Genomic DNA, 20,813 nt, shown 5'->3' with positions numbered 1-20,813 from the left:
GCAGCATAGCGGCAGGGGTGCGAAGAATCTGCCGGTATTTTCAAGGCTGCTATCCTCCTTACAGGTACAAGTCGCAGAAGGAACAGCATACAACCCAAGGAAGAAAACTTCAGAGAATACAGCAAAGAAGAGGACAACAGAAAATCGAACAATAAAAAGTAAGATTGCGCCATAGTACAGTTAAGGGGAACAAGTGTTAGTAGGCCAATTGTGACAATGCATCCCGCTCGTCAAGGGAAGTTACCTGATATGACTAAGGATACACCTGGTGGGGTCAAAGTTGGGGAGAAGGTGAAAACTAGAGGCTTGAGTATAGCAGCCTGGAATGTGAGGACAATGAAGACAACCGGGCACTGGGACATTTTAATAGAGGAAGCTAGAAGATTTCAACTAGACATCCTTGGCCTTAGCGAGACACACCTCACTGATGCAAAGACCCTCATTACTAAAGATGGGTACACCTTTTTACTGTTAAGCCGAAAAGACAATAGAAGCCGTGAGGGAGTTGGCATAATGATTTCACCAAAATACTCCACTGCCTACTTGGTTATGAAGCAGTATCGTCCAGAATGATTACAGCAAAATTCCAGATGAAAGGAGGAGTCATGAATATCATTCAAGTTTATGCACCCACAAGTGGACATAGTGATCAAGAGAGTGAATTTTATGATCTGCTTCAACTACATATCCAAAAAATCCCGAAGAAAGAGAAGTTAATAATTATGGGGGACTTTAATGCCAAGATAGGATCAGACTATAAAACATGGACATCTGCCTTAGGCAAGTTTGGACTTGGAGTGATGAATAGCAGAGGAGAAAAGCTAATGGAGTTCTGTATGATCCATAGGCTAGCAGTCCGTAACACAAATTTCCAACATAAGGACTGTCGAAGAGCAACTTGGAATTCGCCAGGTGGCCTATATAAGAACCAGATTAACTTTATCTTGGTGTACCAAGATGACTGAAAGAGCGTCAAAAATAGTAGGTCGTTCTGCCTTGCTGACATTGGGTCAGATCACAACCTCGTTTTTAATAGCCAATGTACATTTTCAGCAACCAAAAGCTAGAAGAATAAAGAGCGTAGAGAAGTCATATGATATGGGCAGGTTTAAAAACCCATCTGTTGCTGAAGAATTCCAAGCCCGAATTGGTGGAGCGTTTGAACCATTGTTGCTGCTGGAAGATACATACATAGATGAGCTCTGGCTGAAGTTCATGAATGCAACCAATGAGATTACCAAGCAAGTTGTTGGCATCAGGAGAGGGAAACAAGTAAAACATCTCCCAGAACATGTGAGAGATGCTTGTGAACTCAGAAGGAAGGCTAGGGTAGCTAAACTGAACTCCCCTCATAATAATCATAATATTATGAAGTATCGGCGCCTTAACAAAAAGTTAAATATGAAGTCAAAAAGTGGAAGAGGGAGACTCTCAAGAAAGAAGTAGAGGAAATGGAGGCAGCACAGGCACGAAATGACAGCCATGAGCTATAAGAAAGTAAGAAAACTAGCTGGTGAGAAGGAGAAGATACAGCTAGCAGCCAAAAACAGAGAGGAGGTTATCAAGACTGCTCCAGGAGATGTTTTAGATTGTTGGAAAGAACATTTTCAGCTCCCATCTTAATACAGAGGTCCCGGGAGACACCAACACACTTCGCAATATACCTGAACCTCCTCCTACTGAAAACCAGACTTCACCTTTTACTATACAAGAGGTTCAAGCTGCGATCAAGGCTCTAAAGAATAACCAAGCAACTGGATTTGAAACACTGAAAGCTGGAGGTCCAGCAATGGCACAGATCTTTTACTGAAGATCGTCAACACTGCTTTTACACAAGGCAAGACACCAGTTGAGTGGAGCAAAGGCCTTATTATCCCTGTGTACAAAAAGGGGGATAAACTTGACCCAGCTAACTACCGAGCCATAAAACTGCTATCAGTGCCGGCTAAAGTTTTCTGCAGGATGGTGCTCAGTAGGATCCAAGAGATAATTGAAGAGCATTTATAGGAAGAGCGGTGTGAATTCCGGAGCTCCAGAGGAACCACTGATGCTATTTTCATTGTCAGGCAAGTGCTGGAGAAGGCCAAAGAGAGACATATCCCCATTCATTGGAACTTTGTGGACTTCAAAGCAGCATTCGATACTGTCTGGAGGGATGTTTTACGGAAGTGCCTTCTTTCAATAGGAGTTGAGAAGAACCTGATTGACCTCATTAAGTATATGTATGATCAGACCAAATGTGCTGTCATCGTAAATGGTAAGGTTACGGAATGGTTCCAAGTTATGACAGGCGTCAGGCAAGGCTGTCTTCTTTCCCCAAGTCTGTTCAACATCTTCCTAGAGTTCGTGATGGCAGATGTCAAAAACCTAGACAGTGGAGTTCAGATGGGTGGCATACGCATTAACAACATCCGCTATGCAGATGACACCACTCTACTCGAACTCATCTATGAAAAACTCCAAATATCAACAAACAAGCTGGTGGAAGTCTGTGGTAAATAGGGAATGAAAATCAACACAGCTAAATGCAGAATCATGACAAACGATGATGAGGAGACTTCAATAGATGGCAACCCTATAGAGAAGGTAGAAGACTTTGTCTTCGTTGGAAGTGTAGTCCCCTCGGTTACCAAATATGTCAAGAGACGCACAAATGTAGGTTCCTGGGCATTTTGCAGACTGAGAAACAATATATGGACCAACCAAGATAATTCAAGAGCCCTGAAGGTCAGAGTTTATAATGCCCTCATTCGTCCTATAGCCATCTACGGGTCAGAGACGTGGACGCTAAGGAAAACTGACCGGGATAAACTGGAGACCTTTGAGATAAGATGTCTGTGGACAATAGCAGGAGTCCATCTTCTAGATGAAATTAGAAGCGTAGACATCAGAAAGTAATTGAAAATCTCCAAGACAATAAATGAGGAAATATCCAACCGCCGCCTGAAATTGTTTGGACATGTGGTACGTATGCCACAGGAATTAACGCCTACCAATACAAGTCCACACCAATGACTTTACTGTGCCACGGCCACCAGGACGTCCTCCCCTGAGGTGGAAAGACCAAATCCGCCAAGACTCTGGATTAAGCCTGGAGGCTGCCCGACACCAAGCCCAGGACAGAAAAGAATGGAGGCAGACCACCCGTAGGAGCGCAAGGGGACACTCCGTCTTGTGATCTTAAGTCAATTAATCACATTAACATTAATCAAAGGATTACCAAAGAGATGAACGTAATTTGATTGTCCTCCATGCAAGTCATTAGGGACTTTTAGATTTGCACGAAGACAGAGGTGGATTGCTACGATCGACGTCCTTTTAATGCACTGCCTTGAATGGACGTCACACGTATCAGTCCTCAACCTCTCTACCTCTCTAGATCTTCATCGTCTTCATCATCATCATTATCATCATCATCGTCATCATTTTCGTCTTCATCATCATCATCATCATCATCATCATCATCATCATCATCAATGTCACCACCAGCACAAGCACCATCATCACCTTCTTATTCAATGCCATCTACCTCCTGCTCCTGCTCCCCCTACTCATCATCATCATCAATTTTATCCTCAGCATCATCATCGCCACCATCTACATCATTATTATCTTCATCATCATAATCATCCTCAGCATGATGATGATGATGATGATGATGATGAAGATGATGATGATGCTGATGATGATGATGATGATGAAGGTGCTGATGCTGCTGCTGCTCATGACGATGGTTATTATTATGAAAAATGATAATGATGCGGAGGATGCAGTGAAGAAGAAGAAGATGACATAAATGATATTAAGGACGCTGGTGATGATGACCATGTTTGTTATTATTTTCTTATTTTTCTATTTTTTCTCGGACGTTCTGCAGACGTTCTGATTTTATACAGGAAATTACTTCCCCTCCCATCCATATTTATCTCTCTTCCTGTTTTCTATAAATTGTCCTCCTTTTTATTATAGTTCTAGTCGATTTCCAATGCACGTTTTAATTATTATAATCATAATTACTCTCTTTATTGGGTGGATCCCGCAGTGGATGAAAAATAAGGATATTGTATAAGTTATACAAATGGATGTATTACCTTTGTACATATACCAATCTGGGATCCTCCTCAATAAAAGGTGATAATGTACTGTAGGAATGAACATTTCATCGTGGTAAAAGCCCCTTTCAAGTGTTGGGAGCCCCAAAGTCGCTAACATTTTTTATGGCAACATTTCACTTGAATTGTGAAATGTTGTGAAAAGAGGATGTCATTTAACACTCGAATCTGCAAGGATTTTCGAAGCAAAAGTGTTTGAAGACAAATATTGATGAAAGAATACAAAACTTGGGTTTTTGTGTCTGTATGCAGAAAACCTTAATTTTGTATTCATCAATATTCGCCTCCAAACAATTTTTTTCTAAAAATCCTTGCGAAAGTAAGTGTTAAATGACAATCATCCTCTTTCACTACAATTGAAGTGATTTTTGCCATCAAATTTGTTGGGCTCCAAACACTTGTTAGAAAGGCTTTAACAAGATTTGAATTGTCACGGATTATATATTCTAGGTTTAGAATTAAGGTATGATATGTTTTTTATCTAAGTTTTAACACATTTATTTTAGACTAGCCGAATATCTCGCAAAATTATCAGATATATAAATTATTAGATATATATATATATATATATATATATATATATATATATATATATATATTGAAGTTGACAAGGATCAAGATCGCGCCTGAGCGTCAAGTCGTGACGTTAAAATGATGTCAATCCCGTCCCCAATTCCAAAGTTGTTCACCAAATCATACATGCAACACAACTCACAAGCAAGATGAAGGCCAAGCAGTTGATTATTATTTCGTGCTGCCAATTTTACTGTTTAGTGTTACATGCCAATCGGGTTACTCTTAATTAAGCCTCGTTCAGATATGTCACAGCAAAATTGCGGCGTTTTTTCTTCATTTATTCTTCTAAATATATATATATATAAATATATATACATATATATTGTATTTATATAGCGACGTAAAATGTAATGCGATTTAGATTGCTCAGTGTGATTGCTTCAGCGCGCCATACCTGAACAAGCCTTTAGTCTTTACAGGTGAGGCAAAAAAGAAGATTCAATTCAATTCAATTTAGTTTATTTCACTTCTAATTAAAAACCTAAAATAGCGATGACATTTTAATACATTATACATCGTCTGAGTCTGAATAAATTCATCCCGTCCTGTCTCCGACATCAGGTGGCGCTACACCCCTTACATCTTCCACTTATGTTAAACCATGTTATTGAACAAAGTTGAATGAATTCACTTTTGCACTTACTATCATTTTGAATTCTTCAGTTTCCATCAAACCTATCATATCAACCTTTACATTATTGTTGGATTTAAAATCCTGATACGTAAATTTAAATTATTAGTTGTTTAAGACACACAGTATCAATATTCAAACTTGTTTTTAACTGAAAATGCTAACTCCAAAAAGACGCTTTAAGCAGGGCTCCCACTAAGCCGAGTTGGAGCCTCGAGTTGTGGCGAGCTGGCGCGATCTTATAGCAAGCAGTTTTATCATTAAAACATATTTCTTGATATCAAGAATTCAATTCTTGATATCACGAAATCGATTTCCTGATATCACAAAATCGAATTCTTGATATCAAGAATTACCATTGCTTTACAGCATAAAATTATTTCTTGACATCAAGAATTGATTTCTTGATATCAATTAATAATAAAACGGCTTGCCATACTCTCTTAATTTCTAGGACTTATTTTAAAGTCCAAAGAATTTATTCTAAAGCCAAGGGGGACTTGGATCAGTGACGTCACTGATCTAAGTCCCCCTTGGCTTTAGAATAAATTATTTGGACTTTAAAATAAGTCCTAGAAATTAAGAGAGTAAGATCGCGCCAGCTCGCCACAACTCGAGGTTTCACCTCGGCTAAATGGGAGCCCTGCTTTACACTTTGGCTCCAGAATATCTATATAAAATGATACAATGTTTAATTACCAAGTCCACATAACTATAACAAAAAAACGTTTCTGTACATAACTTAGTCATATGAATCTGGTATTAAAGTATTACGTCAAAAGATATTGTCTTTAACTCTCATAAGTCATTTTGATAGTTCCTTTCTTTTCTTCCTTCTTATTTTTTTTTTTTTAAAACAAAGAATCCGTAAATGAATGTAGTCCTACTCATTGAGCTTATGGAAATAATAACAGTTGTAAAACATTGCTGAATTCACATCATATTAAATTCATGAATGAAAATTACATCAAAATACTACTGTTACAATACTTTCAACATAAACCAAATATCAACTACTACCGTATTTTTAGTAGAGTAAATAATTTTTAGTCGAGTGCAGTGCTTTTAGTACAATGGGCTAATATACATTCAATGCAAGGACTTTCAGCAGTTACATAAGCATTTAGAAACATTGAAAACAAATACTAATGTCCTTTGCTTTATAATTGGACACATAAATATTTTTTAGTAAGGCATGTCAATCAATAATACTGTAACTACAATAATGATAACTGTTTTGATAAATTACGCACACATCATTATCAGCAATGTCTCATGACGAATACGCGAGGACGCTGGACTAAATACTATTTCAAACTTCGAACTACGGTTACTTTTCTCCAAATTTTGATTTGAAAACCTCATTTATTTTCTCTTTCTTAAGAAAGTAGATGAATTCCGTTTTTTCTCTCGCCTCATTCCCCTATAAAGCGCATAATCAGCTATAACAAGCTATAATATAACAAGCGCTTACGGTATTAATATTACCCGGGACATTGGCTACAATTACTATTTCGCACATTGAGGAGCACATTCTCCACTCCCTGGGTAGCATTCCAACTGGTCGCCATTTGACCTTCGTATATTCTACCGGCTACCCCTTTAACACTTGGGTGGAGAGAAGCAATGTAGATAACATGTCTTGCTCGAGGACATAACTGCCGTGTCGGGCTCTAACCAACGACCTTTCCATTCCCAGTCAAATGATTAAACCACTCGACTACGACACCTCTCCCAAACAAACGCTACATTTACTTTAGATTTCAGATAAGGAAAGATTTATTTTATCTGCGACAAAATCATGAAAAGTCCAAAAGTAAAACTTTTGATACTCAATACAAAGTCTTTACCACCGAAATATTCAACTGCCTTCGTCACCAATGCAGAAGCGACGCTCCCGGGGGCAGGGCACAGTGTCCCCCCTTCTTTAAGTACCCTTAAAAAATGCCATGATAAATTCGTAAGAATTGCCCCTATTTACAAAGTAAAAGTGCCCTTTTTACTTTTGAATGTGCCCCTATTACTTTTCACCTATGATAAGTGCCCCTTTTATTTTGGCAACTGCTCCTTTTCCTTCGACAAGCTCATTTTTCTTTTCCAATAAGTGTCCTTTTTCTGTTCTCATTCGTGCCTTTTTAATCTCTAGTAAGTGCCCCTTTTCATGTACGAGAAGTGCCCCTTTTCATTTTAGATAAGTGCCTCTTTCACCTCTCATAATAACACTAACAAATTTAAGAGGTGCCCCCTTTTACTTTGACAAGTGCCCCTTTTCCTTTGTAAGAAGAGCCCCTTCCCCTTTTCTACTCCTTTTGAACTCCGATAAGCGCATCTTTTATTTTGACATGTGCCCCTTTTCTTTTATAATAAGAACCACTTCCCCCTTCTCATAAGAGCCCCCTAAAATATAATCGGTGCCCCTTTTCTGTCAACAAATGCACATTTTTCTTTACTATAAATGCCCCTTTTTCATTCTCATAAGTACCCCTTTTCATACCTGGTTAGTGCCCCTTTTCATGTGCGATAAGTGCCCCTTTTCACCTCTATGTATCTATGTATATCGAAAATGCACTATATAAATACATTCTTGTTAGCAGTAGCAGTAGTAGTAGTAGTAGTAGTTATATTTACATGAAACACAGATGTATATCGAATTCTAAAATTGTAAATGCATTTTGCAGTCTTATTATTATAAGGGGGAAAAAAAAAAAAATCAAATTTCGTATCACTCCAAATGTACTCCTTGTTGACCCTCGAATTTACCACTTTTTAGTCAGTATCTACATTCTGGTTTAAAGGGGACATCCACTTTGATAATAAGATGGTTTTAATAAAAGCACAACAAATGATAAGAACAGGTCAGTGAAAGTCCAATCAAAAATAATGTTATGAATTTTTGAAGTTGCGATGAATTAAACACAAGTTGGCTCTTTGTACATTAAATTGTATACAATTTAATTTTCTCCGTTCTTGATGACGGAATAGAATTGTTTCCCATACTTAGAAATAGAAACATTATTATTTGCAATAACCATAAGATAGGGCGCATATATCATGGAATATTTTCTCGGGGGAAAATAAATATATATATATATATTTTTTTTTTTTAGTACAGAGCAAATGGGAGAAGAGCTCACAAGATACGTCAGAGTTACCAATTTGTGTTTGATTGATTGCAAATTCAAAATGTATACACTTTTAACAAATTTTTTTAATCGGAATTTCTGGCACGTTCCATGTGCTCCCGAATCGAGTGGAAATCCAACGTGCTTTTGTACTTTGCATCATACAATGGCTTTGAGGGCTTTATTTTCATTGAGTTGATTCCATATGCATGTTACAAGTTCAAATAAATTGAACTCTGTTTCTCCCATCTTTTTACATCAACTTAGTGAACTTAAATTGTTGGTGGTGACTTTGACGTTTGTTAATCTCTGACTTTTGTCCCTTTAGATGTACATGTTTCTCTGCATGAACCAGCTCTCCTTCGTGGCATCAGGCATCCCAGAATTCTGCTTGGAGAGTTCCCCTGCTATACATGCAAGCACATTGCTCATTCCAAATAAGACTATGTATCATGGAGAATTAAAAGACATACACAACGCAGCATTCGTATAATATAGAAACTATAGCACAATAAATATTTCAATAACTAAACGAATTAATTCATTTATAAATAGATTAATAGATAAATAAATGAATGAATAAAAAAGATTAAATAAATAAACTAATAAATTTATTGATAACCCCTTATGGTTTAAGTGTTGATACCAAGTACTTCGAATCTCATAGACGCCCACTCAATCAATGTGACAGGATGAATCGTGATGTACCGTGCGGTTACTGGCTCAGGAAACAGTATGGTAACATATGTGTCAGAATCAAAATTACCTGCATATGTCTGAAAAAGAACGAAAGCAATGGATAATGTTTATATCTAATAATGATGATAGTAATGATAATAATAACAATAATAAATATATTTTGAGTATTAACTTTAAAAAAGCCTCATCAATATCCATGTTGCTTTTCCCAAGAGCCATGTAATAATAATGTAATATATAACCCCCGGAAACTTCCAGTTACCTGGGTGGTGAATGCCAAATGTTGATTAATGTCTTGCCTCGAATCCCTCGGTATAACTCTTCCATGAGAAGTGCAATATGGCACAGAGATTTCATCCCCAAGGCACATAAATAATTGATTTTAATGAAACTTGTTGTATTTATAAAATACTTTTAAAAAATCCTTTAATTTCGCATAGGCCTACTAGGAAATTCATCCTTTGAGATGTGTACATTTATTTAAATATGGAAAAAAAAATTGCATGCAAAAACAATAAAGCAATTTAAAAAATACAGAAGTATATAAGTAATACAAAGAGCATTAAAAAAGGAAGATGATAGATTTGACAAAAAATGAAAAAGGCATTTTCTGGAAGCGCAAAATGACACTCACTTTTCGTACCCCACACTGCTCATCCAGAGCAAAGGTCCAATTTGAATTGTCCCTTGAGTAGGAGATTTGGAATGACGTAACCCTTTGGTTCGTTCCGGTCCGTCCCTGTGTGATAACACCAGTTACCAAAGTATCCTCGCCGAGATCGACCTTTGTGTGATTTTAATGATGAAAAGAAGAAAAATATTGATATATCCGATGGCAGATTATGTTGCATTTGATAGCAATGCTAAGGAAAAGCAATATATAAAAACATATGAACCATTTGAACACATGTTGCTTTCAATGTGAGCAAATCGAAAGGGCTGGTCAAATTTGAATGATATACGATATATATAACAGTTATGTGTTTGTCTCCCCCCTGTCCCCCTCTCTCTCTCTCTCTCCCTCTCACTCTCTCTCTCCCCATGTCACCCTCTCTCCTTCTCTCTCTCTCTCTCTCTCGCTCTCTCTCTGTCGCCCCCTCTCTCTCTTTCCCATGTCACTCTGAAAGAGAGAGAAATGATGGGAAAGGGAGAGATTTGGAGAGAAAGAGAGCGAGAGATAATGGGAGAGGGTGACATGGGGAAAGAGATAGAGAGCAAGAGAGAGAGAGAGAGAAAGAGAGAGAAAAAGAGAAAAAGGGTGTGATAGGGAGTGAGGGAGAGGAAGACGAACACATAGCTGGTATATTTACATCATACAAAATTAGTATTCCATTGAAAAAGTCTTTCCATTTAAGTTTGTGGAAATGCATTTTCAAAGTAATTGAATGAGAAATCACCTCCACAGCACTAATTTCTACGTTTTAAAACTTCATCAATGTTTCCAATTATTTGAAATATGTATACATAGTATATTGAAATAATGGTGTAGTACGGGATATTCATTTATATATAGATATATATAATTAGCGGTATGATAATCAAATACATGATCAAAAGGCAACAATTGTCAGATAAACAAAGAACATAAACTAAACTGAGATTTCATTGTATAACAGTGATTCCAAGTAATCAATATAATGAAGTCAACATTTCCCTCTTATCTGGAATCCCTCTCAATATTACACTAAATTGAATGCAAGTAGTAAGAAATTGATCAACAAAAATGAAATTGAATGCCCCAAACAGGCTGATGGTAAGCGCCGCGTTAATGTGAACGCACGAAGTAGGAAATTGTACGCATATTCGTGAATTTGATTTCACCGAACATGAGAATGAGAGTGCCGATAAATTAAATTTATTGTTCGGATTTTGAGTTTGAATGCCCGAATTCACCTGCGAGCGATTTTAAATGCAATACTTTATTGAAAAAAAAAAAAAATTAAAAGAGTAAGTATAATGTGGAAAACAAATCCTCAACTACTAACGGAATTTCAATTGCAGTTCGGTTACAGAAGGGATGAAAACGTGTACGTTTTTTTTAACAGACTGCTTAACTTAAGATTATAGATGGAGGGTGCATCTCAAAGTTTATGAGGTAGTGCATTCCATAGTGAAGGTGCCAGGGTGCTGAAAGCACGTTCCCTGTAGTAGCTGATAATGACTATGGGAGTTTGGAGGAGATTCATATCTGTGGCACGTAGATTACTAACTGTGAGAGTATGGCAATTTTTTAGAACAGGGGCTATTGAGTTCCAGATTTGGGGGGCAATAACTATAAAAGCCCTATACCCTGTTTGTTTACTTGGTTCAAGGGACGGTAAGTGTATTACTAGTGGCTGATCGTGTATATTGTTTGTGTGCGAATGGAATAGATCACCTAGCTAATATCTTATCTCTTCCTATTTAATTTCCTCTTTTCTGGTTGTTTTGCTTTTAAGCTTCATCCACCATGGTCCGATTGAACAGATACAATTAGACGATACATTCTTTTAAATATTACTTCCTGAAAATGCAGAAGTCCCTTTTTTATTATTATTATTATTATTATTTTTTTAAAATCTTTGCTTTACATGCTATGTATGCTTTGGGAGCTACGCTTGTACAAGGCCTTAGGGCTTTATTTATGTAGTTCTCCATTTCATTTTCTAAATTTGTTTATGAGTTATTTTGTATCTTTTGTATCAATGTAATTTTTAATCGAGAATAAAATAAATGCGGATTAAAAAAAAAGTGATTCTGATAATGATGGGCATGATCGAGATCAAACACGACACAAACGTCCGTCCGACACCATAATAATGGGTTCTTGTATAACGCCCAGCATGTCAGTCAGATTTGAACCTCCTGGCGCTCCCGATTGTTACCCTGGCTTTAGCACGGCTGCCATACGGCGCTCTCGCATTTCAAGGAATAAATTCCTACCAGGTACCCATTTCAGGTTCTTCTAATTCTGGTAATCTTTGAAGGACTATGCAGCCTAACACGAAGAGATTTGAACCTCCTGGCGCTCCCGATTGTTACCCTGGCTTTAGCACGGCTGCCATACGGCGCTCTCGCATTTCAAGGAATAAATTCCTACCAGGTACCCATTTCAGGTTCTTCTAATTCTGGTAATCTTCGAAGGGCCATGCAGCCTAACACGAAGAGACTTGAACCTCCTGGCGCTCCCGATTGTTACACTGGCTTTAGCACGGCTGCCATACGGCGCTCTCGCATTTCAAGGAATAAATTCCTACCATGTACCCATTTCAGGTTCTTCTAATTCTGGTAATCTTCGAAGGGCTATGCAGCCTAACACGAAGAGAAGGTTGATTTTTTGTATACATTCTAACTGTACACAAAGTATTTTTTGATATGGAAACACTTCAATTCTAATCATCTCAACGCGCATTTAGACATGCTAGAGCAAATTACCTTAAGCCACTTGTTGTTGTCGTAAAGGGCGGCGACCCATGCACCGGCGGATATCCATCCACCGGACCCCCTTGGAACGGAAACTCCATTCAGCCTTCCTCTGTAAGCTTCATGACCGGAACTCGCGATCGACGACGAGGTCAGACTAGAGTCTGGTATCCGACCATCTTCCACGCCAAGCCCCACACCGAGGACAGGAGGAGTGCAACCAAGTTTCGCATCGAGGTTCAGCGACGCTGCAACACACAAGAAAAAAAAGACACATACACCTAACTGACGTTGTTACTAACTTTGTTATATTTTCTATTATAGGACGGATTTCAAGAATCTAAGCATTCCGATTGGTCAATTGAAATGACATGGGCGTGTACAAGTTTTTTCCATCGTGCAAAAAAGCTCCCCATCAAAAATTGATAACACACGCTCAATACCTGCCGATATTCTTTATATCTAGACTATATTGTAAGAATGTATTGTCGATCCGGCTTATATAACAATAATGCACTGTTTCGCTCGTGTGTTAGGGCAGTCCCAGTGCACTCAGATTAGTCAGTGCGATATCGAAAACGTACTTGCCCTGCGAGCGAGTGCGTTATCACCTATGTGCACTGACTAAACTTCGTGCACCAGCCCTTTTTTTGGGGGGGGGGGGGCTGACAAAAAAAAAAATCAGAATCACCCCCACTCTAACATGCAGGCCTCGCTGAAGGTTTCTCAAAGTGGGGTCTAGAGGCAAAGCCCCGGCGGGGGTCAAGGGGCAGAGCCCCCGAAGCTCAAAGGGTATGGGCATCAGTGGCGGATCCAGGAATTTCTTACCGGTGGGGGGGGGGGGGCACAAAATGGCATGGGGTGAAATATATATAAAACGATGAAGCGACAGAACGAGCCTTTAACGGCGAGGGAGCGAAGCGGCCCAGCAAGGGGTGGGTCTGGGAAGAAGCATTTGCAATTTTAGAACTAAATTAGACGCATTTTCAGGCACATCCTGGGATAATATGACGTAAAATTGTTTTCTCCTACCCCTTCCAAGAGTAAAGATGTTTTGCGATTTGAGAACCACATTTGGCGCATTAAAATCCACCGGCACTTCCTGGAGAAAAAAAAGGCCTTCTGATTGATTAGAAGTTAGAGAAAAGTGATCTGTCACGTTGTGAGACGTTGTATAAATTATGCTTTGATGTCCGGTACTTCACCAGTAGTACTTGCAAAAATTACCTCGAGTGTATAAACTGTGTCGTATTCAGGGACGTCGCTAGATCTTTTTCAGTGGGGGAGGGTGTAGAGGCCACCGAATACCGACAAAACGAGCCACCAATTACCGACAAATATAAAAAATGCCAATGTCCAAATGTCTATATTTAACCCTATAAACCCGGGGCCAGGAACTAAGTTATTTTTCAGTTTCCCCCTTCCCGCGCGAAGCGCGGAAGCTTTGACACTTCATTAAATTATTAGAGAAAGAAGAAGATTCATTGTACCGGTCTCGACTAGCTCTTAATCCTTGTCTGAATCCAGTCCCCCTCCCCCTCCCGCGCGAAATGCGGAGGCTTTGACGTTTCAAACTTTCAATAAATTATTACTCTTAACCCTTGTCTGAATTCATTTTCGCCCATCCTGCGGAAGCGCGGAAGCTTTCACGTTTCATTAAATTTATAGAGAAAGAAGACGATTCATTACACCGTTGAACCATTCTCGACTCTTAATCCTTGTCTGAATTCAGTTTCCTCCCCCCCTTTCGCGCAAAGCGCGGAAGCTTTGACATTTCAATCAATTATTACTATTAATCCTTGTCTGAATTCATTTTTGCGTTTCATTAGATTGTTGGCGCCCCCCAAGCCCCCCCCCCCCCACCAGTACGCCAGTGTTTGCAACAATGCATTATTTAAATACTAATTTGCAAGGAGAGGTTAACCTGGAATACATTTCCCCTTAAATGTAATCCGGAAACCTACCCTGTCAACAAGCCATATGACGTATTAGTAAAAACAAACGTATAAGGAATACAAAACAACAAATGAAGGAGAAAAAAGAAAAGGGAAACAAATAATTATATAATTATCATGATTATAAAAATACAGGTAGGCCTATGTTGAGTTGTGACGTGTTAATAGAAGACCTGTCATGGGTACACATGATTTATTTTTAGCAATTATTTACCTGTATTGCTTGAGCATGAGTGTGAGAGGATGCTCATTGAATTACCTATACGGTATTCATGTTATATTTCAGATGAAGGCCGGCCTGTCCGGGACTTCAACCAGCGACATCTCCTAACTTAAACAAGATATCCCAATTGAGGGAAAAGATAATAATTAATTCTAAGGAGTTACCTTTCGGAATTTGATGTACGTTGTTGATGGTCCATTATTTAATTTATACTGGGAATCTCGCTCAACAAACCTAGCTTTTCTGAGATTCCCTTTTTTCTCATCTCAGTTAAATCAAGCAATATAAAATATTTTGTCTAATTCTCAAACTTAAATGTACTCTGTAAACTTATTTGATTACGAACATACTTGTCAGTATTTCGTTAGTTGTATAATTTATTTGTTCTATTATATATTGTATTACTGTATGGTTTATATTTGTCATTTAATTTGTGGATATTTGAGTGGAAAATAAATTAAATCAAATCAAATCAAATCAAATCATATCAAATCAAAGCCCCACTGTCCTACTTGTAGCTAGTTGCTCCCTCTATATTGAAAACTTCCCCAATCGGTGCCTGTTGGTCCCCCATGATCCTCTTTTTCTTATGTTAGTTGAGAGCTGAGTTAATTAGATAACCAGTTGTCAGTGACCTCGCTGTGTGGTCTAATCTCCTCTGGCCCAGTAGTAATCTTTGCATACGCGATTGACAGAATGTGATTGAATTATCACTGTATTCGCTGAAATCTTAAAGAAACGAAACCCTACCACAACACACGCGGGGCCCACCATTTGATAACGTCGGAAGATTATATTAGCTCTGGGTATTATTCGCTTACACTGGACAAGTTGCCAAAACCAACTGACATTTTTAAGCATGTCGCACGCAGCGAAATTCACTGGCCCATCTTGAAATTTCTTGAGCCTTCGCGCTCGGCGAGGATTCGGGTGAAGAAGATTTATGACGGATGAGAAAATCCCATAGCACGGTATACGATCTGACTACGACCCTATTTTGGAAGTGTTTGCGACAACATTTGATAGGAGCATTCAAACATGTACTAATTCTTAACGGTCGAGTATCCGAATAGTCATATGAATTATCAAATCTAAATTTCGAGGGATTTGAAACTTTCTTGAGGGAGGACAAGCTAAATCGGCTCAGATTCGTAGTGACGATAGGTCAACATTGCGATTGTCTACGATTTCAGGCCGATCAGACTTTTTTTCTGACTAGAAGAACTAAATGCCAGTTGATAATATTCTTCTCATTATTAAGAACCTACATTTGGAAGGTGATGTTTGATTAAATATCCATATCTCATATAATTGTCATATCTTCGAAAATCGGATCGCAGGAGGATAGTGAATTGTGCGGTAGGGCGGTTTTCCTGAAAAGGGTTCGGTCATTCAATTATTTGTGTGATTGATAACACCCGTTACCGACTAACACCAAAATGGTGTCATATTCCCCACGATAACCCACTGCTTTGTGTCTTGAAAAATTATGTCGAGAACTGGCCATAATACCACATTATGACAGAAACTTTCAGGAGTCAATTACAAAAGGTTAGCCTCGTATAACAAAACAATCGATTTATACTCTTGGGTTTTGGAATGATCAAAAGGTGAAAAAAATACACACGGAAATAGGTAAATGGGACTGCACACAAGTGGTTCGTCCAAAGTTTTTAAGTGTTAGCTTTTTCTTGTAGAATGATGAGAGCATTTTAGGAGCAATGCAGTTCAGGGGACAATAATTATACTATAATATTCTCCCCCACTGACATACAAAGAGAGAGAAAGCTCACAATTATATTTTCATTTTTTTCAGCACCTACATGCACCACTATATATATATATATATATATATATATAAACCTTCTCTTTCAGTAACAGTCCTCCTCTCTAGCTACCTATGTCATCAATTAGAGGTAATTTTTTCATTTGTACCAGAAGTAAATCCTCGGTTACAAATGCCATTACGAACTGCTACGAACGCCGTACGAACGATTTTTCAGACAATGGAAATTCGGTAAGACAATGGAAAAACAGGGAGATTCGTACGAAATTATCGTTCGTACGAACCTTTGTGACCGTATAAATTCTCTTTCAGTAACAGTCGTACTCTGAACTTACCTATGACATCAGTTAGAGGTCCATACCCATACAGTTCCATCCTCAAAGAAACGTGACCGTAATTGGCCTTTGGATGGATCCGGAAAGAGCGTCCAACTATCGGCCTAGCAAGCGTGTGAGTCACATGGCTACCACGGTCATAATTTCCCGGAAATATCTATAAAAAAACAAATTTGATGAGAATGATATTAAGTAATATTGCAAAGAATACTCATTCTTAATGAAGCTCATCGTTATTTCATAACCCTATACGGGCTGTGTATTAATAAAAAGCTGACTACACACATTGTGGTTATGAAGAGCCAGTTATGATCATAATGGAAATATGTTTTTTTATTTCTCGATTTTCTTTCTTCTCATGGCAAATCCACATTTCAGTATCCTGAACAGTATTGTTTTGCATTTACCTCAACTGATCCAGAGTAAACGTTCAAATAATCAGTCCAAGCCATGTTGTCAAAACTGGACGAAAAGGTGTATGACGTCACCCACTGATTTGCGGTATTTCTTCCTTGGGTCGTTATGGCCGTTACGATATAGCTGGACTCAAATTGGACCTGTATCCAAGGGGATGAGTCGAACGAGTCTGGGAGCCAGCCTGTCCCAGAGTTCAGGCGGCCATCACGGCTGCAATACGCCAAGTGGCAGGATGATTCAGAGAAAGCCGAATCGGGAAGGGCACCACTTTCAAGGCCGAGTGGTTGACCAGATATATTACACGGGTTCACTGTTGGAAATAAAGTCAAGAAATAATACAAGCATATTACAGAGTAAAACGACGGCATAGGAGTGCAAATAAAACACGAGAGTGAAAATTATATTTCACACCAAAGCATAAAAGTCATAAAATCGTCCGTATACACGGTGTTCCAAAAATGCAACGAGATTATGATATCTTAAAAAGTGTTTTACCGTCGTCGCTGAAATTTCGTAGGTGAGGTTTTATAATATCCCCTAACCTCTCCTTAATTAATATAAGGATATACGATCTTAGTTTGTTTGATTGATTGATTGATTTCTGCGTTCAAATAACAAATACAAGGTTATACATTTTTAATAAGTATAACATACATAGCAAATCATGTCTAATAATGATATACAATAATCATATAACAAAGCATACAAACAATTATAACGGATATTTGTCTATATTTTTATTGAAATAAAGAGATAAATATTAGAACGCAAGAGACCGCCATCGTGATACTATACAGGGAAAACAATGTTTGAAATATTTACAAAGAGATCATTTAAATAGCATTACTACCAATATAATTATATCAAGCGCACACCTTTAGCTTTTGTATTTCGCGACAAATATTTCCATTTAGACAATGTCACGAACCTGTATTTAAAACATCTTCTAAGAACAAGATGCAAAAGAAATTAATTCCAGAAGGTTTTGAAGGGACCTTTGAATTACGTACTTTTTCTATTCATTTATATTTCAATCATTGTGACAAACAATATAGCCTACTGTAGGAAACACAAGGCGTTGTTTTAAAGAAAAAATTAAAACTGTATTTCGTATTCAACTCATATATTTAATATAGTTCATGCAGCAAACACTAAATACATAACGTTACATTGGTGTGTATAAATGATATTAATGTTAATTCTTATCCCATTTTGTATCAATAATTGATGTTAATTTGAGAGCTTGCAACGAATCGTTCAGGCGCCAGATGTGCGCTAATTGCGCAATGATGCTATTCAATGCACTTTCCTTTCAACCATAATGGCCGAACATTTTTAAAACTACCTCTCAATTTTGTTAGACTCCCTGTACAGGTAAGACTCCTAAAGACTCCTTGTTTAGACAAGGCATATTATCATGAATATCATTATTATCTTTATTATCATCATCATCATCATCATCATCATCATCATCTTAATCACCATCATATTATTATTATTGCTATTACTATCATTTGTATTATTATTATTAATAGTATTAACTTTTAGCATTATCATTTTTATTTTTTATCATTATTATTATTACTCACCGGGGCAACACACAATGGAAATCATGTCGTGCTCGCTTATCCGTCCCACTTTAGTCTCACTGTACCAGCAGTCGGTGATGTTTGTGGCATTAGCAGGGCATTTCACTGATTCGGCTTCAGCAGGAGCATCGACGGACGAGGACTCGAACAGTGGACCGCTAAGCGTCGCAAATACTCCTTGTTCAATAAAGTTAAAGTAAAAAGTAGGATACCACAGTAGTCAAAATATTATTTTGAAGACAATAAATGCAAACCGCAACAAAACATTAATTGTATCGGGTACCACAAGAACTGATTTGTGATGACATACACCATATACAATGTGGGTAGGCTCCTTAAAGTTGATACTCTAAGCAAATAAATGTTCCTTAATTTGTTACCTACGGCAAGTATATGTTATTTTTAAGTTTTTCAATTACTTAGTATATCACAAAAAAAATCTGTCTACTCGAAATCCTCAATTTAAATGTCGAAAATATCCGCCTCTCTTTGCATAGAAAATCAGTCACGGCGCTGGTCTACTATTTATGACCTCACGTCCGGGAAAGAGTATATTCACGTACCCGGATGTTCCATAGCAAACATGTGCAGAGTGATACGATTTTCTGCATATTTTTGTTTCAAAGGCTGAAAAGTCTAATAAATCATAATTCTATGTACAATTCTTTACCTTCCCCTAGTACTTCATAGTATTAATATCAATTCCCCTTTTAAAAATTATGACATATACATGCCAACGATGTGCTATTAGTCGATATTTTCACCATGTAATTTTTGTTTTGGTGTTGAAATCGGCCCAGGCACGGAGTGAATAGTTGCATGTCTACCCATGCACAGTTCATTACCATACACTACAGCGATCTCCCGATGGTTGCTTCTTCCTTTTCCCCATGTCTTTCGCCTTCCTTGGCCCTGAAGATCCTTCATCTACCAATTCTGACACCGGTAGTCAGGAGCAAGTCTTTGTTAGTTTTTTTTCTTAGCTGGCAACGTCGCTTTCATTCTCTTGCAATATTATTGCCGATAAACATATAACTAGCGCACGTACGTTCCATCACAAGCAAGCAGCGCCTAGAGCAGCGGCTTGGTCTTACCTCCCGATTCTGCTCGCTTCACGAACGTTCATGCAAGAGCCGCATCGATCACTCGCCAAAATATTATAGAGGAAGCGCGCTTGCATGATCTCGTTCAAGTTTGATATTTTACAACATAAAATGTTTAACTGGTACTGTATCCCTTTTTGAGGCAGTCACACACATCTATGATAAGTACTATCATAGTTCTAGACCTATTCGTTTTACAAAACTGCTCCTGTACCTTATCTGATGACAATATAATGCATCCGCCTATTCATACGTGCACGATTTAACTTTAATTCCTAAGCAGTAAACTCGTCTTAAATCTCTACCAAATAGGTGAATATGAGGATATAAAAAGAAATCAGCGACTGGAAAATGTTGCTTCGTTATTCTTCATTCAAATAAAAACAGAAAATCCATCAAATATACTCCTTAACAACAACAAATCTAAGCTCTGACAGGATAGCATTTACGTAGGGATATCACTGCCATTCACTCTCACTGAGCGCATGAGTCCCGTTCGTGACGTCACGGATAGAGGCCCGACTCTACGTGCACTTCCGGGTTTCAGACTTAGATATTTTGGTAGAGTTTACTCGAATAAATTCATTATTCTAAACTTGTTTTGTCGGGTGGACACCATTTGGTGTTATTATGGGGGTCAAAAGCTTTCTATTTATGTAATTATCTCAGTATTTGGGATTGTCTTAGAGTATCAACTTTAAACAAGAGTTTTTAAAACTGGAAAGAATAAGAGAGGGATTCAGATTTAAGAGGGAGAAAATCAACTATAAAATGGAATTTAAATCTCCAACTCGACCAGAATATAAATACTCCTGATCATGACACCAGTATTTGATGATTGTTTAATAATAGAGGAATACATA

At 37.9% G+C, this 20,813-nt stretch overlaps 2 protein-coding genes across 2 annotated transcripts; one reads left to right on the top strand and one right to left on the bottom strand.

Annotated features, from left to right (window-relative positions):
* The first annotated feature begins 2,535 nt into the window (after positions 1–2,535).
* LOC115922526 lies at positions 2,536–2,898 on the top strand. The gene has a single exon (XM_030981501.1). The coding sequence runs from the start codon at positions 2,536–2,538 to the stop codon at positions 2,896–2,898; it is 363 nt and encodes a 120-aa protein (XP_030837361.1).
* Positions 2,899–3,017: 119 nt separating this feature from the next.
* On the bottom strand, positions 3,018–18,872 carry LOC115922525 (lactadherin-like). Its single transcript, XM_030981500.1, has 6 exons — positions 18,848–18,872; positions 17,249–17,568; positions 16,842–16,998; positions 12,555–12,790; positions 9,775–9,924; positions 3,018–3,179 (listed from the first exon to the last, which is right to left on the bottom strand). Exons 1-6 carry the CDS (start codon positions 18,870–18,872, stop codon positions 3,018–3,020), a joined length of 1,050 nt encoding a protein of 349 aa, XP_030837360.1.
* Between the last annotated feature and the right edge of the window lie 1,941 nt (positions 18,873–20,813).

Source organism: Strongylocentrotus purpuratus, unplaced genomic scaffold, assembly GCF_000002235.5.
Source record: "Strongylocentrotus purpuratus isolate Spur 01 unplaced genomic scaffold, Spur_5.0 spur5_scaffold_12, whole genome shotgun sequence".
In the NCBI taxonomy this organism is placed as follows: domain Eukaryota; kingdom Metazoa; phylum Echinodermata; class Echinoidea; order Camarodonta; family Strongylocentrotidae; genus Strongylocentrotus; species Strongylocentrotus purpuratus.
The sequence above is the reverse complement of the archived record's forward strand: the minus strand, read 5'-3'. Positions and strand labels throughout refer to the sequence as shown.

Excerpts from the sequence above, each read along its gene's own strand:
- LOC115922526 (XM_030981501.1), top strand. The coding sequence starts at position 2,536 with ATGACAAACGATGATGAGGAGACTTCAATAGATGGCAACCCTATAGAG.
- LOC115922525 (XM_030981500.1), bottom strand. The coding sequence starts at position 18,872 with ATGATTTCCATTGTGTGTTGCCCCG. Across the intron at positions 17,569-18,847 it reads TTCCATTGTGTGTTGCCCCG|TGAACCCGTGTAATATATCT; the intron begins GTGAGTAATAAT and ends TATTTCCAACAG. Across the intron at positions 12,791-16,841 it reads ACCTCTAACTGATGTCATAG|CGTCGCTGAACCTCGATGCG; the intron begins GTAAGTTCAGAG and ends TGTGTGTTGCAG.